This window comes from Heterodontus francisci, chromosome 9 (genome assembly GCF_036365525.1).
Source record: "Heterodontus francisci isolate sHetFra1 chromosome 9, sHetFra1.hap1, whole genome shotgun sequence".
Lineage (NCBI taxonomy): Eukaryota > Metazoa > Chordata > Chondrichthyes > Heterodontiformes > Heterodontidae > Heterodontus > Heterodontus francisci.
The window spans coordinates 97,541,637-97,567,609 of NC_090379.1; the positions used below are offsets into that span (position 1 = coordinate 97,541,637).

At 41.9% G+C, this 25,973-nt stretch overlaps 1 protein-coding gene across 17 annotated transcripts in view; it reads left to right on the plus strand.

Moving 5' to 3' along the window:
• Positions 1 to 25,973, plus strand: part of sipa1l1 (signal-induced proliferation-associated 1 like 1) — a 371,020-nt gene that overhangs the window by 214,613 nt on the left and 130,434 nt on the right. For all 17 annotated transcript variants that reach the window (XM_068039580.1, XM_068039575.1, XM_068039579.1 and 14 more), the window contains one exon: positions 18,794 to 20,591. In XM_068039580.1, the coding sequence (XP_067895681.1) occupies positions 19,067 to 20,591 (1,525 nt within the window). In that variant the 5' untranslated portion in view covers positions 18,794 to 19,066. The remainder of the gene's footprint in view (positions 1 to 18,793; positions 20,592 to 25,973) is intronic.

The window sequence follows — 25,973 nt, forward strand, 5'->3', positions numbered from 1 at the left end:
AGACTAAATCAGGTCGGACATAGGCATGTTGTAGGGTCAAATGGACTTCTCTTACTGCACAATTTTGTATTTTCTATCACTTTGACTTTACTTTCACCAACCAAGTTACTGAATAGCATAAGGTATTTATATAGTTGGAGGGTGTGCAGTGGATTTTCCTGTAGGTCCATCTGGAAAGTTATCAAAAAATCTTTGATTCTCCAGGCATCTTAATAACTGTCAGAGCCATTGATATTATTTGATCACAGTAGGCTTACAGGTTGAAAATTCCAATCGGTAAGAAGGACTGTTCATGCTAATTTTTACACCAGCCATGCAACTATATATATTTAGGATAAAAGGCATGTTGAGCATGAAGGTGTGAATGCTGTCCTATTATAATTTGGAGGCCTGTTACTTTCCTGAAACCCTGAGGTAGAGAAAAAATATTTTGAGCAGCAGAGGTCAAGTGAATAGTGACTCCAAGCAGCAATGATATTTCTGGTAACTAGTGGGAGAGATTCGATATTATGACTGTACAGAAAATTAATGTTGAGCAACATAGCAAATTGCACACAACAGCTGTTCTAAAGGATTAGATTTCCTCTGGCTTCGTGTGGAGAATTGCGAAGCTGATCTTGCTGCTGAAACACGGGCAGAGTTGCACAAAAAGGCAGTAAGCCATGTCCATCTAGAATGGAAATCGAGTTTAGGAGTTTAAAGGAAAAGTAATTGAAGTCAGACGTGCTGTGAAGTTTTTTTTTTGTATTGGAATTGTAGCGGAACCGAAAAAGTAGCTGTGCTAATAAACTTGAAAAATTTAAAATTACATACTTCCAACTCGCCATACATCTGATTCTTATTACAGTTCCTCTCTCTCGAGTATAGTAACTGTAACAGTTGTGATTGGTTCTGATTTTATGCTGTTTTGTCCTTCATATTCGTGCCACTGAAGTAGTAGTGAATGTCGCTCCAGATGGCTTATAAAAGACGTGGGAGGAAAGAGAAGCCCCCGGCATGAACACGAATGCAACGCAATGCAGTATGCTGAAAATACAACTCTAGCAGTCACTCATAACCTTGCCAGGTTCACTTTTGTGCTAGGTAAAATTGGGGATGTGTAGATCCAGGGTGTTCTTAACGAATAACAAATTGATAATTACGGGTAGAAGGTATTTTAACGAATGTTTTTTTCCAACCTTCCATTTTAATGCAGCCGTTGTATGATTTTTTTCCATGAATATATTTATAAAAACGTACTTGGGTTTTTTACCCCCTTCCTCCAGCTACGCAGTCTTAGCTGCTTTTTAAAAAAATTCTTTGATGTCTAAATAAGATCTTTTTAAGCAAGCTTTACAGATGATCATGAGTGCTCGAGTTGATTTAGATGGACTCCCTGGTTTGAATCTGCATGGCACTTTTTAAAAAAAGAAAACAAACAAATCACTTTTGAATAAGGGGTTTACCAGGAGGCTGTTTCTACTATACACTGAATGGATACCAACATTGTAGGGAAGTCAAAATGACTTCTTTCCAGAAATTGGTGCTTTTGTCCACAGAAATTGCACACCCCTTATCCCCAAACCTGAGAGAGAGAGAGTGAGATGGACATAAGTCTGGCCTTTGAGACAGCGTTGGCTATGAGCACCTTTGACTTGCAGGTGAATATAGACCTCTTGAAAATTAGAGTCATAGAAGTTCACAGAACAGAAGGAGGCTATTTGTCACATCATGTCAAGGCCAGTGCTTTTCTAGAGCAATTCAAAATTAATCCTGCTTCCTTACACTCTCCATCTTACTTTGCTTTATCAAGTTTCCCCTGAAAGATGGCAACTGTTGCTGCTTCAGCTACTTCCCATCACAAAGCATTACATTGCTCCACAAATCTTTGTGTAAAAATATTTTGCCTAATCTCTCAGTTTTAATTTCACAATCCCTTGTCACTTATTCCCCAGCCAAAGGTAGTGGTCTTTCCTTATTCACTTTCTCAAAACTCAAAGTTTAAAAAAAAACCTTTGTTATGTCTCCTCTTAGCCTTACAGTGAAAATATTTTCCCATCCTTGGTGTCATCCTGGTGAATATACACTGTTCTCCCTCTGGTTATAATTTTTTTTCTGTAATGGGACATTCAAGACTACACACAGTACACTAACAGTGGCCTAATCACATTTTTCATTATTTCTTTAGTCTTGCACTCTGTGCCACTATTTATAACTCATCATACTATTGTCATTTTCTAATGGATTTATCTACCTGCACTCTCACTTTCTGCTATTTGTGTTTGAACCCTTGGTGTCTTTGTTTGTTTACAACCTTCAATGGTTTTCTATTGACTGTATATGTTAATTCTTTGGGTTTCCTCCTAAAATGTATTACCTCACAGCTATCCAAAAATAAGTTGCATATACCATCTGCCTGTACTCTACAAACCTGTCTATAATCCTGAATTCCTCAACGCTTCCCTTACTTTTGTGCCAGTATTTGTATTTTGCTGCTACAACATCCTAAAAATAAATCTAAATCTGATCTGTTGGCCAGAACTGTGATTTTACGCTCAACCGTTGCCCAGAAAACCAATAACACTGAATTAGTGCATCGAAAAGAACAAAGGTCATGAGAATATGCATTCATATGTGACTTATACTGGAAGTCACCGTTTTTTTTTTGATGCTCTACCATAGTCTACAGCTGGTGGTAAGAGTTTGCATTCCAGAATTGCCATTGTTCTCCCAGTTTAGAAAAGTATTTCCCTGTTTCATATAGAAAATTCCCTGGGCGCAAGTGCAGATTAATAAATGCGATGTTCCCCTGCCATATAGGCAATAACTGAACATAGTACCAGCCAAATTCCACAAAGTGAAACTGTACACCATGATGAAATGCTGTCCTCAGTTCCAGTTTTAGACTTGATTCCTGTAATGGAGCCAAGTTGGCATGAATGGATGAAGGAATGTTACAGAAATACTTGGGGTGGAGGGGAGTGGGGGGTGCGGAAGTGAAAGAAAATACTCATGATGTGCGTTAGGCTACCACAAATCCAAGGCATTGTGCACTGTATGTGATGTAGATTGGAGGGTCTGTGGCTCTATCCCTAGTCTCTGCTGAGTTCAGTTGACTTCCTACATTTGGTTATAGAATTTGCAGCATAAGGCAACCATTTAGCTCTTTTAATGGAGCTGTCCACTCTCATTTCATTTCTTGTCCTTTCTGCATATCCTTTTATATTCATCTGTTTGAAATACTTATCCAGTTGCTTTTTAAAAAATATAGTCTCTGCCTCAATAGTCATGTAACAAAGCATTCATTCTTTCTTAAAGTGGATGTACTGGCCAATTCAGTAGGTGTTTGGTTCTTAGTATGATTGTATGATCATAACAAGAACCAATCGGACAGGTTTTCTTGAGTTAACAAAGAAAGAGGTTAACTTTCTTGTACCTAAACCGCACTAATAAAAATAAACAATGCGCCAACTTTTACTCTCTCACTCACACTAGATGTTTACATACACAAACAATAGGTTACAGAGTGGGGAAAGGTCCATAAAAAAGGTATACAGTCTGTGAAGATTGGTGATTCGGCTGGCTTCTAGCTGAATTCAGTGGTCCTGAGGCTTTTAGTTTGAAGAGGTAGATGACTGGTTCAGTGAGTCTTGTGGAAATAGAGATGTGGATGATTTCCTCCAATGGGGTTTCTGATTGTAGCCGGAGTATGCAAAGGTGGTCAGTCTACAAGCAGGATTTGAAAGCTTTCAAGCTGAAATGGAGAGAGAGAGGGGGACCCCCACTTAGGGTCTGCTCATGTCAGAGTCCAGTTGTTTCTCCTCTGCTGCAGAGGAAAACACCAGCTTAAAACCACAGATGGGGAGGGCGTGTCACATGACAATCACTTAGACATTCAAACATAGCAGTTAGCAGTATTTCTCTGCTTGCTGAGTTCCTTTAAACTTCCTGGGTCTCGGACCTTGCTGAGAAATTAGCAGACATTTTGTGTCTCTCCTCACAGTCCTTTGCGATGTAGGATACAGTGTTGCAATCTAGGTGATCATCTTTAGCTGAAAGGAGGACTTTGCTGTCAGCTAGTCTTTTTAAAAATGTTCTTTTTAAATTTCTTCAAAAAAAGTCAGATCTCCAGTCAGTGGACCAAAGAAAATTATCATTCAACAAAACACATTGGCGTAACATTAGAAATTGGGTTGTGTGGTGTCCATTTTTCAGGCATACCACCATCTCCTAAGTCCATAATATTGCTGGCAGGAAGTGTGCACACATCCGAAGAGCATTGTACCCCTCCTCCCCCCCACTCTGCAATATTGGGTAAGGACAAATGAGACATCCATTATCCATGCCTGTTAGATCCTTTTGTATTTGCAAATGATGACCCTCATGCCTGTTTCAGGTCTCCACTGCATCATCGATATGCTCTGATTACACTCCGAGAAACTAACAGTAAAGATTGCCTACTGTTATAACTGACCATTCAAGTCAAAGCCCCCAATCAAAATATACGATTCTGATTGTGGTGGGAGAAATGCACTGTTGATTCACTCCCGCTCCTTCACAGATCGCCTAACATATTATTTTAAACTTTCCAAATTAAAGAAAACCACAGCCAAATTGACCATCTATTAACCCCCAAATGAGGCGGACCAAAGCAGGTGTCTTTAGATCAACAAATTAACTGTTTAATTAGAAAACTAAATTCTTAAACACTACTAAGATATAAACAGCATTTAAAATGGAAAAAAAAAGTGACTTTTCAGATTTACGCTCCTGCCGAAGTGGACTGTTCCAATGTGGAACAGTCTAAGGTTTGAAGTCCTCAGACGTCCGATGGGGGAGAAAAATGTTCTTCAACAGTTGGATAGTCAGTAGTTGAATTGATGCTTTTCTTTTCCAGCGATGAATTTCAGCAATTACAGTTCAGTCGTCAAAGGAATTGGTTGCTTTCTCTTAAGAAATTAATCTGGCTTGACTTTTCAGAATTCTGAGAATATGATAAGTTAGGTTTAAATAAACCAAGGGAGAGCTCTCATTTCCTTCAGTATATGCTGGCAGACAGTCTGTGTGTGTCTGTTAACTGTGTCTCAAAAGCCAGTTTTTCAGCTAGTTTCAAACCTCAATCGGCAACATTGTATCTCGTGTCCTTGGTCTTGAGTGGCTGTATCCTTCGGCAACGAGAATGCATCCTTTGACTCAGTCCCTGGAACTTGCTGCCTTAAAGCAGTACTGATCCTGTTACAGCCTTAAAGGCACACTGCATACTTCCCAGAAAAGAGAAAAACTACAGGATCATAACACTACAAAAAAAAGGAAGTTAGTTATGTGTAAAGCACCATCCTGATTGTTGTCACTCTGAGACACCCCCACCTCTGCACCCATCTCCCCGACCTCTGGGCCTATCCCTCCCGGCCACCATTTTGTTACTGCCCTCGAGACCTGCGTGATCCCGCAGCACTGTTGATATGAGAATGGCCTTCTCGGACCAATATCTGAGGCTTCTTGCTTTCATACTCAATGCCTATTTGGATAAAACCCTCAAAAGGTTGAGACATTACCTACCTTTACAAATCCAAGCTGACTCTTGATTGGCCTAAGGCTTCCTTTGTCCTAGATTCATTTACGGCATAGAAGGAGGCAATTGGCCCATTGAGTCCATGCCGGCTTAACTAAATTAATCCACAACCAAAGGAAGACAAATTGGTCTATAGTTTCCTGTCTTGCATTATTCCCCTTTTCTTGAATAAAGCTGTGACTTCTGCTACCCTGCAGTCCTTTGGCTAATTTCCTATTCTCAAAGACTTATGGAAAATTATGTTTATTGCCTCTGCTATCTCTCCTCCTCCACCTCCACCACCAACAGCCACAACAACAACCAGGTGTGCAGACCATCTGTTCCTAATATTCGTTTTGGCATCTCTGGCTTGGGATGGACACTAAAGGGGTCAGACAGTGTTCCCAATGTGCATGTGTGTGGACTGCAAATGAGGCCAGAATTGGACTTGGTCTGTGATGCTGTCCATCAGTGAATAGCTCATTAATGCTTACTGTCTAAGCTCACACATGAAGACTAACTTGGGCAGAATGAAAGAAGAGGGTCAGTGTCTGTGGGACAGCACCACTCTAAAATTCATCATCTTTAGGAGATAAGGGAAACATTGGGCTGAATTTTTAAAGCTCGCCGCCAATCATCTTCAAAAACAGTGCGGTGGCCGCAGGTGATGTGCGCCGCTGAGCCACTGCAATATTTAGCGAGGCAGAATGCCACGTCATCAGGTGCGGGCACTCTGTCCCCAGCAATGGCGTCCGGCGCTACTGCGCAGGCATCAGCGCCATTTTTAAAGGGCTTCAGGCCCTTCAGTTAGATATAAATTTTTAAAGGTCCCCGTATCAAAAAAATTAAAATATAATTGTAATATCACTTTGAAACCCTTCTCCCACCCCCTGCCCCAATGAGTACTCAATATATAAATTACCCTATCCCCCCCAAAAAAAAACTTTTATTCTAATGCCGAACTTTCCCCCCCGAACTTCATAACCTTTGATCCCCGACCCCTTCCCACCATCTCCTCAGCCAATAGTAAGAGTTTACCCTGCAACCCCCTCCCCTGAAAACTTCACTCCTTCCCCGTTCCTACCAGTGTTCAGCCACAGATCTCCAAACGGGGATCCAATGGCGTGGGACAGCCATTGTGAAAAGGTAGATTATTATTCAGTCATTAACATTTATTTAAATATTTAAAATAAATTTCCGTCACCGAGTGGCCGGGGGGGGGGGGGGGGGGGGGTGGGGGGGTGTCGCCGCGAGGCTTCGCTGCTGCCAATAAAATGGGGTGGGGCCTTCCTGGCGTCAAGGCCTGTGGCGGGCTTCTCCCGGAAGTATTTTCTGGCCCCCCCCCCCAAACGACCCCAGCGTTGAGGGGCTGGTAAAATCCAGCCCATTGTGTGATGGAAGCTAGACTGCATTCTCCACAATGTTTGTAGCTAAAATTACTAACAGCCATCAAAGTGAATAACGTTTGGACAAATCATGATTTAAATGTGTTGAATATTAAATTGGAAGGTTTATTGAATTTAACCTGAAGGGAATGCCTTTTATTTGGTGTGACTCTGTCTCTAGCTTGTTGCATCATGGTGTCATTACACAGCAGGTCTGGGGACTGTAATCTTTCAAGTAAAGCATATGTTTTAAAAGAGCAATTGCAAGCCCTCTTAGTGTTGCGGCTGATTGCTGAAAATGGTGATTGGATGAGTGAGATAGTGAGAAATTACAATAGTTGTGAATTTTTTGGGAGGAATGTTTTCCATTGGAGAGCAGTTGAAATATTTTAAGTGCTGATACTGATGAGTGAACATTTCGTGGAGACTGCACAAACTAGTGAATACAGTTATAAAATGATAAATTTGTAGAATGGTGAATTTTGAAGCAGGTTTTGCATGGCCTTTAAGGTGGTGGTCATCAGTTGAAGTAATCTAGCTGGGGTGAAGGGTGAATGGAATTTGGTGCAAGTTAGGGTGTGGACAGCAGAGTTTTGGATAAACTCAAGTTTATGGAGGGTGGAAGATGTGAGGCTGGCCGGGAAAGCATTGCAATATTTATGTCAGGCAGTAACAGCAACATGAATGAGGATTACAGCAGCAGATGGGTTGAGGTAGTTGATATTAGAGGTAGAAGTATGGCGGTCTTTGTGATGGAGTGGATATGGGGTCAGAAGCTCAGTTCAGGGTCGAGTAGGATGCTGAGGTTGTGAACCATATGGTTCAGCCTATGACGGCAACCAGGGCGGGGAGTGGAATCGGTGGCTAATGAATGGACTTTGTGGCAGAGGCCAAAGATAATGGCCTCAGTCTTACAATATTTTAATTGGAGCAAATTTTGGCTCATCCAGGGCTGGATGTTTGACGAACAGTCTTAACACTACCAAGGTAGTGGAGCAATTGAGAGGATGGTGGTGAGGTAAAGCTATGTGCTGTAGGTGTACATGTGGAACCTAGCATGCTATCGGTTGAAATAATCATATAGGAATAATCTGTGGTAGAGGGAAAGTTGCAGGTTTGGGATAATTCATGAACTTACTGCATTCCCCCTGTGCACTGAGATGTCGACTGGTAGGATGGTGCTTTGCATCATGATTCTGCACTGTTGTGGTGTTGCTGTTCATGACGATGCGTTAAAGAACTGCAAGCCCTTTTTCAAGGGCAAGAAAGAAATAAGCTGAGGTATAGTTACTGCAAACTACCTTTGTGCACCTCACTCAGATCACGTCACCTACCTACATTATCGGCAAAGGGGAAAAGAGAAGTTGGATAGGGTGATGTGTGATGAAGCTATAAGTTTATATTTCTTTGATTTCAGGCAATACCTAGCATTATCACTAATACAAAAGCAAAATACTGTGGATGCTGGAAATCAGAAGAAAAACAGAAAATGCTGGAAATACTCAGGAGGCTGGGCAGCATCCGTGGAGAGAGAAAGAAACCAGAGTTAGTATTTCAGGTTGATGAACTGACCTGAAACATTAACTCTGCTTCTTTCCCCACAGGTCTTTCCAGATGTTCTGAGTATTTCCGGTCCTTTGTTTTTATTAACACCTTAGGTTAGAGTGATACTTTACTGGTGGAGTCTCAATTCTTCAAATAAACCCACACCCCAATATCAAATTTTAGAGTCTCCTAGTTTTTTTAAAAAAAAGACTTAACTATCCTCATTTTAGAAACAGAACAACCAGTTTCCTGATAAGTTCTCTTCCCAGCGGACCTCTGTCACTTTACAACTTTCTTCTCTCAAATACGCAATACCATTGTGAAGTAAGTATGTCAATATGCAGTTTACTGACCAACTATGATTAGAAGATCTCAAATTAAATAGAAATACAGAGGGTGCGATTAACTAGAATATTTTGCTTCTAATTGCTATTGGTGTTTGTTGCGATATTTTAAGTAGAATCATCTGTCTTTAATGGTTTTATCTAACATTTACTGTAATTGATGTGCTTTTGTAGAGCTGAATTAGGAAATGACCTTACACTTGGAAAAGTTGAGCTGGTTCAACAGCTGGCAGCAGCGAAAGAAGCAGGTGCCTCTTTCTTTCTGTGCTTGATCAAGTCTTTTCAGAAACCAACATATGTTGTATCCTGTGCCAGGTTTTTTGTCAATGGCTGCTCTGTAGTCCAGGAAGTAGCAAGATGACATGCTAAACACAAACATCCTAACACTTCACATCGAGGTTACTTAGTCTGAAGTGAAGAGCAGAGATGGTGTAAAATGGACATGCTGCAGGATCAGTGCTGAACATGAACGGAATACAACTCGAATTAGCCTTGCTTTTGTCTCGGGAGTAATTGAGTTTTATAGGACCTCTGCCCAGTTGGTTATTCAATGTCTCAAAGCTAGAAAAAAAGCGAATGAATAATGACTGGGCTCATGGAGCCCTTCAGTGACGTAAATGAAATGCAGATTGGACATCAACATGATGTGGGAGGGAAGAAGGAACTCGAAATTTGTGAGATGGGCTGTTCAGCATCATGATACTGTACGTATTGATATAAATCCGTTTGAGTAGGCCTACATCTGGTGATTACTGAACAGGGCAAAGCCACCTACACCTGCTGGATGTACTTGCAAAAAAAGAAAGATGAACGTTGGGCGTGCTTTGCAAGAGATTCAAGACAGCAGAATGTAAATGTACCAAAAGTAGGTCAGCTTTAATGTTCTGAAGGGGGATGTGTGGAGCATTTGTTAAATTGTAAATCAGGTTATCGGGGTCAAAAGCTATAGCTGGTTACTGATTTCTTACGAGCCCTAATTTTCTGTTGTCTAATGTTGCTACAGTATTTTAGAGTTTTTACTTCTGTCCGGAGGTGAAAGCAATGTTTTGTGCTCTCTCTACCCCTACCCCAATGTTATGATTATTTGTGATTTTTTAATAAAGGGCATTATGTACTAAAGTTTTTAAAATTACAAAAAGTTAAATAGCCACTAAGTTTCAAAATGATTTTAGAAACAGAATAAATATTGAATCATTTTCAGTAAGATTAAACTTACTGAAATACATAGATTACTAAATTCCATTGTTGTGTATTAAAAATTGAATTTAATGCATTTTAATTGTGATTGTCACAGTGAAATCAATGCATTATTTCATCTCCTTGATGCACTTTACTTTTCAAGGAACCTGTAGATGCATTAAATTCAATTTTTAATACACAACAATGGAATTTAGTAATCTATGTATTTCAGTAAGATTAAACTTACTGAAATACATAGATTACTAAATTCCATTGTTGTGTATTAAAAATTGAATTTAATGCATTTTAATTGTGATTGTCACAGTGAAATCAATGCATTATTTCATCTCCTTGATGCACTTTACTTTTCAAGGAACCTGTAGATTTTAATACATTTGTCAGCCCATGTAGTCTGGCTACATGGAGGCCACTACAAAAATGAGCATTCTGTTTCTCAGTGGTGCTATGGTTGGTTAAATTTGTCTACATACCTATGATTCTAAACTTTTACTGCCATCTTTTGAATACAATGGGCTGCTTCACCTGAGTTGTGGGGTTGGGGGGCACCATAGAAAGCAAATCATATTTAACTTCTGTTAGTGAAGTATGTGTGCCACTGTTGTTTAATGTTGGAGAAGATCAAGGAATAATCTGAAGTAAAACTGTCAAATTGCAAGAGGGCTAACTTTAATGGGATAAGAGGGGATCTAGCCAGGATATAATGGAACCAAAGTTCGACAGTAAAAGCTGAAATTGAACAATGGGTGATCTTTAAGAAAGCGATGTTTTAGGTTCAGGATAGGGACATTCCAATAAGAACAAAGGCAGAGGAACCAAAATCAGGGCTCCTTGGATGATGAGGGAGATAGAGAATATGATGAAAAAAAAAGGGGTGTGTGATGCATGTCAGGTGAATTATTCAAGTGAGAAACAGGCAAAATATAATTTGAGAGGGGAACAAGAATATTGTGCCCAGTTCTGGTCACCAAACTTTAGTACGGGTGTGAAGGTTCTTGAGAGAGTGCAGAGGAGATTTACCAGAATGGTTCCAGAGAATTTAGGTACAAGGTTAATTTGGAGAAGCTTGGATTATTCTCCTTGGAGCAAAGGAGATTGAAGGGAGATCTGATAAAGGTATACAAGATTATGACAGTTTAGATAAGGTAGAGAAAGAAAATCTCTTCACATTAGCTGATGGTACAAACTCTTGGGGGCACAGATTTAAGCTTTTGGGTAAGAGATGCAGTGGGGATGTGAGGGAGAACTTTTCTATGTAGCGAGTGGTAATGACCTGAAACTATCTACCTATGAGGGTGGTGGAAGTAGAGACAATGAATGATTTCAAAAGGAAATTGGATGGGCACTTGAAAGAAATAAACTTGCAGGGCTACGGGGATAGAACAGGGGGTTGGGACTGACTGGATTGTTCTGCCAATAGGTCGCATGGACTCGATGGGCTGAATGGCCTCCTTCTGTGCCATAAAGACCCCAATGTTCATGCCCAGAGGCAGTAAAATGAAGACTATTGAACTTTAATATCACAAATGTTTAAGAATTTAGTTTTTCTAATTAAACAGTTGAGTCAAAGGATGCAACAGTTTCTTGTTCTTTAAGTCCAGCAAACTAATAAAATAAATATTGGTTTTAGGTTAAGTGCCTTATTGTTTCTTAGGCAGCTGAAGCAAGTATAAGCATGCAATGATCTTCACATTAGACTTATGACAAGTGCACTATCAGGTTTCCTACAGGTCACTAATGCATTGCTATTGTCTTTTAACTGTAGTTCATTTTTTATGATTTGTTACTTCAGCTATTGATTGCACTTGACCATTTGCTCATAGTTGTTTTGAGAGCTTGAAGATGAAGGCATTGGGAATTGCAATGCACTTGCATCTTTAATGTATTGGGTAGGAGTGTATCCTATAGCTTGAAAACTGCGATGAGTAGTGTAGTCATATACTCAAGCTACTAAATGTTTTTCACTGTAGGTAGATTTGAATACCAGCAGATAAAAATATAAAACTTAAACAGTAGGGAGAGAAGTCAGGTGTAACTTTTTTATCCAAGAGATAGGTGTGTGGCTTGGGTGTCTGAAGCAGACTGTAAAATTGGATTCAAAATGAAATTGATTGCGTTTCCGGACTAGAGATAAGAATTGAAGGATATGATGAACAGTTGTATATGTGACCTGTTCTATTCCAGAAAGAACTGGAGCTTAATCTTTACACATTATATAAGCTTTTATTTACAGAAATACACACAAACATGCACCTTCAAACCAAACAACCACAGTTTCAGCTTGTTTCTCTCTGTATATTAAAAAAACAATGTAAAAAAAAAACACACAAGTGAATCCCCAAATAATGCCCACTCGCTGAATATACTTAAATACTCAATTTTAGCAGGGCTAATATATGAAAAATGCCTGGAAAGGATCGAATCGCTTTTCTTGTCACTAAAAACAAATATTTAATTGTTCTGCCTGGGATGAGTTCATGTGCAGACCCTTAGCTGTGGTTTATGCTAACAGAGACCATTTCTGTCTTTTATTGCCTTTTGATGTCCATGTGCAGGGAAGTAGCAAAGCTTATTCATGGACTGTCCTTGCTTTTAAAAGAGGAAAAATATAGATCAGAATTGAACAGGACTCCACTTTACATATCCCATATAAAGTCATATGTAGAATATTTCCACTACATAGATCCCACTTATTCCTTTCCCTCCAGCAACTGTTCACAGTTCTAACTAGTCAAGCTTATAACACTTAAGGTAAGATATAAACTTTGGGCGATAGAATCGTTTCAGAATAACAGTTGTGTCACATGTTTAACTTTGTTTTCTGAGTTGCAATGCAGATCCAGAAAATTAAGTTTAATGACCTGGCAAATTGAAATGCCGATAGCATTCCTCACTGGGAAACCAGCTTAACTCTGTCACTCCATTAAGTTTTCAGTCTCAACTGGGTTCTTGTGACACTGAGCCAGACAACCTCATGAGGTGGGGGGGGTGTGTTGCCATCGGGTCCACCATGTGCATATCTTCAAACACAGCTGAAAAGTCTCAGAGGAACAGGCTAGCTGTCTCCCCTCTTGGCACAGAAAATGTGTGTCTTGGTGAGACCAGGAAGTGGAAAAAGGAAGGGCAGAATACCCTGAAATATAAAAAGTGGTGTGGTGTGATCCTGTGTGAAGATATGAAAACAAATGAGTCAACTTTCCTGGCAATTATCAGGAAACCCATCTGTATTACTTTAACCACTGGATGATTTATTGGCGATTACTCATCTGTATTAACACTGCCAGGCCTTTTATAGCAAAGTTCTTGGATTGGTGATAGCCTGATGAGATGGGCCACTTCCCTTCCACCACCCGCCCCCTCCATATTATTGCAGTTCATTTCTGAGTTCATTACTGCTAGCTTGGCTCAATTGGTAGCACTCTTGCCTTTTGAGGCAGAAGGTTGTAGGTTCAAGTTGCACTCTCAACAGGTGACGTCATAATTAGAGTTGATGCTGCAGTGCAGAATTGAAGGAATACTGTGTTGTCAGATGTACAATCTTTTCGATGAGGTGTTAAACGGAAGCCATGTCTTCCCATTCTGGAAAGCAAGATAGATGTCGAAAGAACCATAGCATTATTTGAATCAGAGCAGGATCCAATATAAGTGGATCAACTGGTCTTTTGCCACATTGCTGTTTGTTTGTGAGCTCTTGTAACAAGTTTCTTCAAGACGTGATGGTGTTTTATATACTTTTTTAAAAATGACACCTTCATTGTCCCTTTTTTGACTGAATTCAAATTCTGAAACTACTTTGGGGTCATTTGAGCCTAATATTAGTTGGGCCTCTCGTTTACTACTCCTGTAATTTAGCCATATAAATATAACGTGTTCAGATTCCAAAGATTTGTCAGTAATGGCTGATACTGCTGTATATGGGTGGGCTGTTAGTTAATTGCAGTTGTACCCTGTCTCAAAATTTGTCCTGCAATATAAGCGTACTATTCATTTGCATAACCTACACATCACATTTTTAAAATTTGTTCTTTGAATGTTTGTGACACTAGCAAGCCATATTAGTTGCTGAGCCATCGTTGCCTTCTTGCTTTGGAGTGAGTGTTCTTACAATCTGAGCGATTTAAGAAGGCATTAAGTATCAAACAATTACGGTGAGATTGGAGTCACCTGTAGGCTAGACCAGGTGGAGTGAGAGGCATGCTTCCCTGAAGGACAGAACTAGTTGCTTTTTAACCACAGTGTGGCAACTTCCATGGTCAGTTTACCTGATGTTAGCCCAATTCTCAAAACATGCCATGGTAGGATTTGAACCCATGGCTTCTGGGATACTAGACGAGTGCCATAAGCACTACATAATTGTACCCATACATTTACTGCTGCCCATCGTTTTTTATTCTTTCTTGGGATACAGGCATCGCTGGCAAGGCCAGCATTTGTTGCCCAACCCTAATTGCCCTTGAGAAGGTTGTATGTTGAGAGTGTTGTATGTTGGTTCTGTACGCTGCCACTGTATTGTGTCTATTGAGTCTAGCCAGAGAGTGTCTGAGACTAGTATTTAACCATTAATCTTTATTTCATTACAACTATATACACTCCACACTAGCCTGTGTGGCTGCTTCAAAAGCCACGATGTATTTGTTCTCGAGTCTCTCCCACATGATCTCTTAACATCATCATGATGGGAGGTATCACTTTCTCAAGATTAAGCCTTTCAGACCCTAATACTACAGTGAGCTGCCTTCTTGAACTGCTGCAGTGTATGTGGTGTAGGTATACCCACAATGATGTGAAGGAGCGATTTCCAGATTTATCACCCAGTGACAGTGAAGGAACTGCGATATAGTTCCAAGTCAGGGTGGCGGTGGCTCGGAGGGGAACTTTCAGGTGGTTGTGTTCCCATGTAAAGGCCTGCTACCTGACCCGAACCCGACGGGACCCAATGACGGGCCGGGTTTGGGTCGGGTCGGGCCCCTCTTCCGGGGCCGGCTTTCAGGCTCGGGTCGGGCCGAGTCCGGGTCGGGCCGGACACACACAGTAAGTGCTCTGCCGGTAGGTATTGAAATTAAAAAACTTAGCTGAGCTGGGAGTCTAGGTCGAAATTGAGTCTGCGCAGTGAGCGAGTGATGTCACTATGACATCATCACGCATGCGCTGCAGCTTCGTGGAGTTTCCCAGTCGGAAGGTAAGTAAAGGGATGGTCAGGTCGGGTCGAGTGAACTCGGGTCCGGCTTGGGCGAAATTGGAGAGACTCTGGCTGGGTCGGGCTCGGGTCCGCTGTGGATCGGTCTGATTCAGGTCAGGTTCTTTTTCCTGACCTAAGTAGGCCTTTATTCCCATGTATCTGCCGCCCTTGTCCTTCTAGGTGGTAGAGGTCACGGGTTTTGAAGGAGCCTTGGCGAGTTGCTGCAGTACAACTTATAGATGGTACACGCTGCTGCCATCGTGCACCAGTGGCAGAGGGAGTAAATGTTTAAGGTAGCGAATGGAGTGCTGTACCTCTTGAGTGTTAGAGCTGCACTGATTCAGGCAACTGCAGAGTATTCCATCACACTCCTGATTTGTGCCTTGTAGATGGTGGACATGGTTTGGGGAGTCAGGAGATAAACTATTCATTGGAGAATTCCCCGCCTGTGAGCTGCTCTTGTGGGCATTTTTATGGTTGGTCTAGTTAAGTTTCTGGTCAATGGTAACCCCGTAGGATGTTAATGGTGGGGGGGGATTCAGCAATGGCAATGCGGTTACATTTCAAGGGAAGATGGTTAGATTCTCTCTTGTTGGATTTGGTCATTTCCTGGTACTTGGCACGAATTTAGTTGAACAGATTCTGAGTAAAGGCCTGCTTAGGTTGGGAAAAAGATCCCGACCCAAATCCGACCAATCCACAGCGGACCCGAGCCTGACCCGGCCTGAGTCCCTCCAATTTCGCCCCGCGCCCAACCCAACCCGAGCTCGACCCCGACTCAACCCAACCCGAGCCTGACCCGACCATCCCTTTACTTACCTTCCGACTGGGAAGCTACACGAAGCTGCAGCGCATGCGTGATGATGTCATAGTGATGTCACTTGCTCACTGCGCCGACTCCATTTTGTCCCAGACTCCCAGCTCAAGTAAGTTTTTATTTATTTTTAATACTTACCGGTAGAGCACTTACTGTGTGTGTCCGGCCAGACCCGACCCGAGTCCGAAAGCCGGACTCTGAAGAGGGAGCCGACACGTCATCGGGTCCTGTCTGGTTCGGGTCGGGTAGCAAGCCTTTTATTCTGAGCTCTGTGATTTCAAGAAGCTAGCTTTACACCTTGCTAATGATTATTATGTATATTGTATAGTTATTTGTTTGCCTTTACTGAATTATTTCATCTCTGAGGAACTAAGTTGATAGCTTTCTTTCTGATTAGGGACTGGTGAGATTTTTGCAGAAAAAAAGTGCTGATTTTGAAAACCTAATTTTGTAATTGTATGCAATGCAGTGCTAGCTGCCATAAATTCCAGTGGTTACGTTGATCCTTTATTTTATTGCGTTTGTTTTGAAGCACTATAGAAGTCACATCTTTGTAATAGGAGGAGCAAATAATAGGCATTAATGCTCTGCTTGCACACCAGTAGTTAAATACTCCATTCCTAAACAAAGGTTCATGACTTTAAATTCTGGGAATGCTTGTCACTTGAAATGTTTGGCCCAGGTGAGGGAAGCTCTTGTTAGTTTCCGCTTGACCTGTCAAAGTACATCCAGGAAGAAATGGCAAATTGTGCCATTATCCGACTTTGCCAGCTCAAGTCGCGTGTGAAATTAATTACCAATGAAGAGTGGTGCTTGACTTGGCCAGAACTGTCCTCCAAGGTGGAGAAGCATGAGTGAAAACTGGATGATGTGGAAGAGGGAGGGAGCAAAAAAAAGTCTTCACAGATCTTTTATAAAAATTCTTTATAATTGAAGTTGTGTATTGTAGTTTCATCAGTGCGTTGGCACACCCCAGAAATGGGTTCGAGGAATCAAATCCCACTAATTTTAACAGGAGCCCATAATGGGATTATCAGCTGGTCCACATTTAGATTGTTTAGTAGCGCTTTGACTGGAAATTGGTATGATATTTCTGTTTCATATATAGATTCTGTGAATATTCTTTAGTGCAAGTATAGGCAGCTGATCAGTATTAAATATGAAATAACGCAGTCTGCAAGTAGCAGCACTTCAGCTGGTTCAATCAATATTATTTAAGTGTCACTCCCAACTCTGAAAGATGCTCATTTCTTAGTTTGTTTATCCTGTCCAAAAAGTTAGTCATCAATGTTAGCCAGCTTATTGGCTCCAGTTCACTCTAGGGGAAATTATACTCAAATCAATATTGCATGCTCTTATTTTATCACTTCACATTGCTCTCACCAGACCCAGTGACAGTCCTCCCATCAAACAGCTCAAATGGTTTCTTTGGACAGAATTAACTCAAGATTGGAAGGATAATGTCCTTTGAATGCTGCTGGTGCCTTTCACAGCTGAAAAATCTGCATATTTCACATGCCTGTCAAAATAGTTTACTAGTTACAACGTTAACAAGTTACAACATTGTAAATTCTTAGTTTTCTATTTTCTATTTTGTGTACCTTTTTGCACTGACCTCCACACATCACTGTATTTTCATTTGGATCATGCTATTTTGGGTTCCTCAGATGGGTTAGTGTGTAAAGGTGCTGTGTTCTGCTGAGCCTTGCAGAGAACTAACATAGTCAGGCTTGATCTCTGGCCTGAGTTGTGTTATTTGAGCTCGGGTGATGGTATTGCAGTTGTTCTCTTTGCCCTTTGGTTATGGAAGGGGAAATGCAATCAACCTGTGTTCTCATTCGTAGTCCCTATTTGGCGATAGCTGCTGAAAAATGCATCTGTATGGATGCCCAGCATTGATATGAGTTTTATCAGTTTGGTTGTATGAGAGGGTTTACAGTGTGCATGGATTCCCACCCTAGTGCGAAACCTCCTCACCAAGTTAGGAAGAGAAAGCTTGTGGAGTTATGACATTATAGTATTTTTAAGTGAGTAATTGCTCATCATTTTGTGTTGGTGTTAGGAAGGGAATTTTAACAAATGGCCAAAAGGTTGTCCCTGAAATGTCAAGCTGTTGAAAAGAAAATAACAGGTAGAAAAAAAAAGTGGCAATTTCACAGTATGTTGGTGACTTTTTACTGTCAAAAAGGACCAGTGATCTTCACATTTTCTTTTCACTTTGTCCAGCGCACATGCAGCATGTAACATTCTGTAGCAACGAAGAGTTGATATCTTCTGCAGTCTTCATTTGCATATCCTTTCCAGTGTTCCCTCTGAGTTGAATTTTCCAGCATCCTGTTTGTTTCTTTCTCATCCCTTGCTGCAATTTTTCTCCATTTCACTGAGTTCATCTCAATTTTCACCCTGTTCACCCCCTGTCTTTCAAAACAAAAGTTACTTCCTTTCCTACCACAGAATTAATTATATGTTGAGGACATTATTGGAGAAAGTGAAACACACAGCGGTATTCTGTGAGCCGCACAGTGTTGTTCTGATATTTTCAGGTCATTAACACAACAGCTCCTTGTTTTTCTATAACACGTCTCATGTATGAAAGATGTTCCAACTCCAATGAAAGGTCATTGACCTGGAATGTTAATCCTATGTTTCTCTCTGCACAGATGCTGAATGACATGTTTTCCAACATTTTCTGTTTTTATTTCAGATTTCCAGCATCTGCAGTATTTTGCTTAATGTTAGATGTTTCAAAGTGCTTTACAAAGTATAAACAAAAAACTTTTTTTTTGTTCTTTTCAGGTTTTCCGCAAGCCATGGCAGTTAAATATTTGTACTGTCTAAAATCTATATTGTGAAGATGTCATGTGGATCATTGGACAGAAGCTCCTCGGATGATCAACAATACGAAGGTTAATATATATATATGAAAAAGATACCACAGAATAACAAAATTTGTCAACGATTTTACCCTGCAACCTGACTTGCTTGGAGGTTGCTCTCAAGGAGATTCTTACTTACAAAAGAGATGGTTATACATTTAGTAGAAGCTGTTGAAAGAAACAAGTGTGGAGCATGACCAGTTTAAAACGTTCCCAGACTGAAAAGGTGGGTATTTGTGCCACTTCAGTTATTGGCCCTGAACTAAACATAGGTGCACGTTCGGATGACTTCTATGCACGCCGATTCCGAACGCCGAACGGCACCTTTGGTTCATCTAGTGTGACCGGGCCGCCACCACGAAGTGAAAGTGCTCACCATGTTGGTGCAATGCCAGGTGTGCCTAAAATGGGTGTTCGAGCAAGGATTGCCGACTGGCCTCCTAGAAAAGACATGGCAAAAGAGTCTTGTAGAACAAGTGACCAAGAATCTGCAGGGAGTCCAGATGGCACAGTCATGTCTATTCACTCTAGTAGGCCAAACAGCCGATTGAGCCAAAGTAATCAAAATTCTCTAGAATCGTTGGCATCAAGGAGGATGCACAGTGACTATCTACAATCCAAGGCACAAGAAATGGAGAACTTGGATTCTAGGTTTCTTACACCAGATGGTTATCTTCAGTCTCCTGCAAAGAGCCTTCGCAGAATAAGACAGCGAAGTAATAGTGACATCACCATCAGTGAGCTGGATGTGGATGGAGCTGACGAGTATGGAGCATTGAGTCACAAAATGGGGACTGCTCTTCACCGTGAATATGGCAGCACTTCCTCCATTGACAAACATGGAATGTCAGGGGACAGCTTTTTTGATCTGTTAAAGGGTTATAGAAATGAACAGATAGATCAGCGAAGCCCAGCTCCAGAACAACTCAGTGAACTACTAAAGGCAGAAGCCAGCAAAGCCTATGGTTCAAATATTGAAAGCACCAAACCTGACTTTGTGGATGGTTACTTTGCACACAGAGGGAGTCCCAGGCCACTGCATAAAGAGAGGGAGAAACCACTGAAGAGGCGATCGAAGTCTGAGACGGGGGATTCTTCCATTTTCCGCAAATTGCGCAATGCCAAAGGTGAAAGTGAGCTAAGCAAGTCGACAGACTTTGACGACAGCAAATCAGAAGACAGTGTGAAGGGCTGGGCTTGCCAGAAATGCTTTGCTCATTATGATGTGCAGAGTGTGCTGTTTGACTTGAATGAAGCAGTGATGACCAGGCACAGTGTTATTAAGAGGAGGAACACCACAACAGGTGCATCTGCGGCTGCTGCTGCCTCACTGGCTGCTGGCCCACTAGCACACTCGATCAGCTTCAGCTCTCCCTCAGGCAGCACAGAAGACCTGAACTCAAAAGAGAATCTCAACGTAGACTATGGGGATGAGAAAAGCAACCAACTTGTGCTGAGCTGTTCGTACTTCAGGAATGAGATTGGTGGAGAAGGAGAACGCAAGATAAGCCTATCCCGGTCAAATTCTGGGTCACTGAGTGGATTTGATACCACCTCTTCTGAATTTTCCCTGAGCTCCCACTGCACAAATGCAGGAGTTGCTGTGCTGGAGATATCAAAGGAAAACTTGGCAGTACATTGTGACAAAGTGAAGAGATACATTGTGGAGCATGTGGACCTTGGAGCTTACTACTATCGGAAATACTTCCATCAAAAAGGTAAAGCTCTAATTCAGTTACTGTTGGTGTCTCTGATTTAGGATGTGATTGATGTTCAAAATCAAATCATTTGTGTGGTAAGACAATTTGTAAAAACGGTGATGTATTGAAATTCTGGCTCACATTTTACCTAAAACAAAACATACATCTGCAAGAAAGGTGCCCTTAAAAAGTAACTGGAGAATTGAACAAAAGCAAAGAACTATTTTCTTAGGTTGACATATTTTTGGAATAAATTACATCTGTGATTTGTATACACTAAAATCTATCGATGATAAAGTAACAGGAAAAATGTCACTTGGTGGGAGTCACATTATACGCAATTACTCACATGAGAGACAATGAATTAAACAATCAGTAAGTAGCACGAGAGCGGATTAATTCCACATTATGCTGCATTACATGAGGGACAATTGTGTCACAAACTTGATGTATGTTTCCAAGTAATTTGATATTTGATAAATAACTCTTACCCAAACATGATGTGTAAATTAGGTCAGGAGTGACAGTAGTATATGCCAGAATCATAATCATTTCTCACCAGTTCAAGCATTCAGAAAGGTAATACAATTTACCTGTTTACATTCTGTCCTAAATAACATGGTTTCAGTTTACCTGAAGTGTCCTTGGAAAGAAGTGATTTGTTTATTACTTTTGAATGGCCACTCTGTGCCCTTTCTTCAATCAGCACAGATGTTTTATTGTTTAGTCTGTTGGAACTCATTGTTCAACTGTTCTCAGGAATTTAAAAAGGGGGATGAATTGTACCCAGAGATCCATCATTGTTTCAAAAGCAAAGTGTAAGCTGCTTTTCCTTTCTCCCATTCCATGATGACCTATAGCTAATTGCAGAATGTACATCAGGGTTGTCCAAAATTTTCGTGTGGGGGGGCCACATTACAATTTTTGTCTTCTATGAGGGGCCGGTGAGACGATTTTGGGAAGATAAAGGCATTAAAAATTTATCTTACAATTAAACAACAACAAATGTGCATTTGTGGGAAGAAGCTTTAAATGAGAAGATTAATTTATTGACTTACTTTCTCATCACTACGTTGGACACTGATTTCATGAGATACCTGGTGTTTTCTTGCTTGCACAAGTAGTCAATGTTTGCCTGCGCACTTGTAGTGATGCGGAGTATTCCAGATTGATGCCCATCTGTCAGGAATAACAAAGAACAAAGAAAATTACAGCACAGGAACAGGCCCTTCGGCCCTCCAAGCCTGCGCCGATCCAGATCCTCTATCTAAACATGTCGCCTATTTTCTAAGGGTCTGTATCTCTTTACTTCCTGCCCATTCATGTATCTGTCTAAATACATCTTAAAAGACGCTATCTTGCCCGCGTCTACCACCTCCGCTGGCAACGCGTTCCAGGCACCCACCACCCTCTGCGTAAAGAACTTTCCACACATATCCCCCCTAAACTTTTCCCCTCTCACTTTGAACTCGTGACCCCTAGTAATTGAATCCCCCACTCTGGGGGGAAAAAGCTTCTTGCTGTCCACCCTGTCTATACCTCTCATGATTTTGTACACCTCAATCAGGTCCCCCCTCAACCTCCGTCTTTCTAATGAAAATAATCCTAATCTACTCAACCTCTCTTCATAGCTAGCGCCCTCCATACCAGGCAACATCCTGGTGAACCTCCTCTGCACCCTCTCCAAAGCATCTACATCCTTTTGGTAATGGGGCGACCAGAACTGCACGCAGTATTCCAAATGTGGCCGAACCAAAGTCTTATACAAATGTAACATGACCTGCCAACTCTTGTACTCAATATCCCGTCCGATGAAGGAAAGCATGCCGTATGCCGCCTTGACCACTCTATTGACCTGCGTTGCCACCTTCAGGGAACAATGGACCTGAACACCCAAATCTCTCTGTACATCAATTTTCCCCAGGACTTTTCCATTTCCATATAGTTCACTCTTGAATTGGATCTTCCAAAATGCATCACCTCGCATTTGCCCGGATTGAACTCCATCTGCCATTTCCCTGCCCAACTCTCCAATCTATCTATATTCTGCTGTATTCTCTGACAGTCCCCTTCACTATCTGCTACTCCACCAATCTTAGTGTCGTCTGCAAACTTGCTAATCAGACCACCTATACTTTCCTCCAAATCATTTATGTATATCACAAACAACAGTGGTCCCAGCACGGATCCCTGTGGAACACCACTGGTCACACGTCTCCATTTTGAGAAACTCCCTTCCACTACTACTCTCTGTCTCCTGTTGCCCAGCCAGTTCTTTATCCATCTAGCTAGTGCACCCTGGACCCCATGCGACTTCACTTTCTCCATCAGCCTACCATGGGGAACCTTATCAAACGCCTTACTGAAGTCCATGTATATGACATCTACAGCCCTTCCCTCATCAATCAACTTTGTCACTTCCTCAAAGAATTCTATTAAGTTGGTAAGACATGACCTTCCCTGCACAAAACCATGTTGCCTATCACTGATGAGCCCATTTTCTTCCAAATGGGAATAGATCCTATCCCTCAGTATCTTCTCCAGCAGCTTCCCTACCACTGACGTCAGACTCACCAGTCTATAATTACCTGGATTATCTCTGCTACTTCTTAAACAAGGGGACAACATTAGCAATTCTCCAGTCCTCCGGGACCTCACCCCTGTTTAAGGATGCTGCAAAGATATCTGTCAAGGCCCCAGCTATTTCCTCTCTCGCTTCCCTCAGTAACTTGGGATAGATCCCTTCCGGACCTGGGGACTTGTCCACCTTAATGCCTTTTGGAATACCCAACACTTCCTCCCTCCTTATGCCGACTTGACCTAGAGTAATCAAACATCTGTCCCTAAACTCAACATCCGTCATGTCCCTCTCCTCGGTGAATACCGATGCAAAGTACTCGTTTAGAATCTCACCCATTTTCTCTGACTCCACGCATAATTTTCCTCCTTTGTCCTTGAGTGGGCCAATCCTTTCTCTAGTTACCCTCTTGCTCTTTATATATGAATAAAAGGCTTTGGGATTTTCCTTAACCCTGTTTGCTAAAGATATTTCATGACCCCTTTTAGCCCTCTTAATTCCTCGTTTCAGATTGGTCCTACATTCCCGATATTCTTCCAAAGCTTCGTCTTTCTTCAGCCGCCTAGACCTTATGTATGCTTCCTTTTTCCTCTTAGCTAGTTTCACAATTTCACCTGTCATCCATGGTTCCCTAATCTTGCCATGTCTATCCCTCATTTTCACAGGAACATGTCTCTCCTGCACGCTAATCAACCTCTCTTTAAAAGCCTCCCACATATCAAATGGAATGATCTAGATCTCTCTCTCTCCCACTCCCCCACCCCCCCTTTCTTTCCACTCACTCACTCGCTCTCTGATTCTGTGCACCCCCTCTCTGTGTGTGTCGTTTCTCCCGCCCCCTCCCCCTCTGTGTGTGTCGTTCCCCACCCCGCCCCCCCCTCTGTCTGGGGGGGCCCCCCTTCTCCCTCTCTCTGGGGGGGGGGGCCCCTTCTCTCTCTCTCTCTCTCTGTGGGGGATCCCCCCCGCTCGCTCTCTCTCTCTCTGGGGGATCCCCTCTCTCTCTCTCTCTGTGGGGGGGGCCCCCCCGCTCGCGCTCTCTCTCTGTGGGGGGGCCCCCCAGAGAGAGAGAGCGGGGGGGCCCCCCTTCTCGCGCTCTCTCTCTCGCTCTCTCTCACTCTGTGGTTCTCCCCCACACCCCCCCTCTCTGACAGTTGCAGGGAGCAGGATCGCTCAGCACAGCAGCTTTTTGGTTTTTCAATTTTTTTGTTAAATTGCGCTGTTTTCCAGCTGACTGCTGTTGCATGCGAGCAGTAACAGTGGTTTCCCATCTTCAGACAGATTTGGGATTTTCCGGGGCCACCTTTTAAAAAGAAAAATTCAGAAAATCCCGAGTCTGTCTGAATTGGGAAATCGCTGTTACTGCTATCATGCAGCAACAGTCAGCTGTGAAACTGCCTTGCAATTTTTTTTTTAGAAAGCCGGTCTGAAAGAAGAAAACAATGGGAAATTTCTTATCTCTAAAATACATTCATGGGCTGTATCCTGGCCCGTGGGCCATATGTTGGACATCTTACCCCAAAGCAGTCAATCTGCATAGTTCACACCCATCTCTCTCTACTTGCTACTAAGAGTCACGACTACATTAGTTTCGAGCGGCATTTAGAAATTTAATGCTGTACATTTTTTTTTATAACATGCGGAATACTGGGGACAATTCGAATAAGCATTTTTGTTGAGAGTTCATTTTGATTTCATAGTGATTTTGAACACAACTGTTCTTCCTTGTTAACTTGAACCAATGCATACAAATAGGAGTTGTTATTAGTCCATAGAAGACCTGAGCACACTGTCACCTTAAGCACCTTATACCATGGTATCGCCAGCTCAAGTCATGTGATGCATTAAACTGATTCATACTCTTAACCTGCTCCCCATCCCATCTTCCCATTCTTCTTTTCTGAAATACGCTACAGCATAGTTCCAGGGACACAGGCCACTTATTGGGACCTTTCTTGTAACCAATGTGTTGTTTAACTGCACTTTCAAATATTGCAGAGCAGTTGTGACCTGTGAAATCTTACTGCAAATTGAGTTAGGAAAGGGAATAAATAAGGCCCACATCTATGCCTGTGATTCCCCACATGGTGAGCTCCTGACTTCAGTCACATCATTGTGGCATTTACCAAGTGAAGGAAGAGCAAGCAAAAATAATCAATAATATTTTAAAAATTTTTATTCCTTAGTCTTTCCTGTCTTTTCTCATCTCCTCCCCCCCCCCCCCCCCCCCCACTCCTCTTCCTGAAGGCATTGACTCAGTTTGCGACACAGCTTCAGAGGCAGCAGCTGTTCTGATACCTCACTCAAGTGTTTCTTGTGTGAGGTTAGACAGGTGAGTGTCAGTAGGATATTGCTCAGGATGTCATGACCTTGGAGAGGGTGTAGAGGAGATTGACCCAATTGATACCAGGGATGCAGGAGTTCAGTTATGTCGTGGGAGTGGGGGGATGGCGCAAGGTGGGGAAATTAAAGACACTGGGATTGTTCTACTTGGAGCAGAAAAGGTTGCCGGGAGTTTTAATAGAGGTGCTCAAAATTGAGGGGCTTAAGAGTAGATAGGGAAAAACGGTTTCCAGTGACAATAGCGCCTGTAACCAGAGGACACAGATTTAAGGTAATTGGCAAAAGAACCATAGGGGAGATGAGGAGAATTGTTGTGTCGCAGCAAGTTGCTATGATCTGGAACGCTTTGCCTGAAAGGGCAGTAGAAGCAAATTCACCAGCAACATCCAAAACAAAATTGTATATTTGCTTGAAAAGGAAAAAAAATTGCAGGACTATGATAGAACAGTGGAGCAGAACCAATTGGCTGGCTCTTTCAAAGA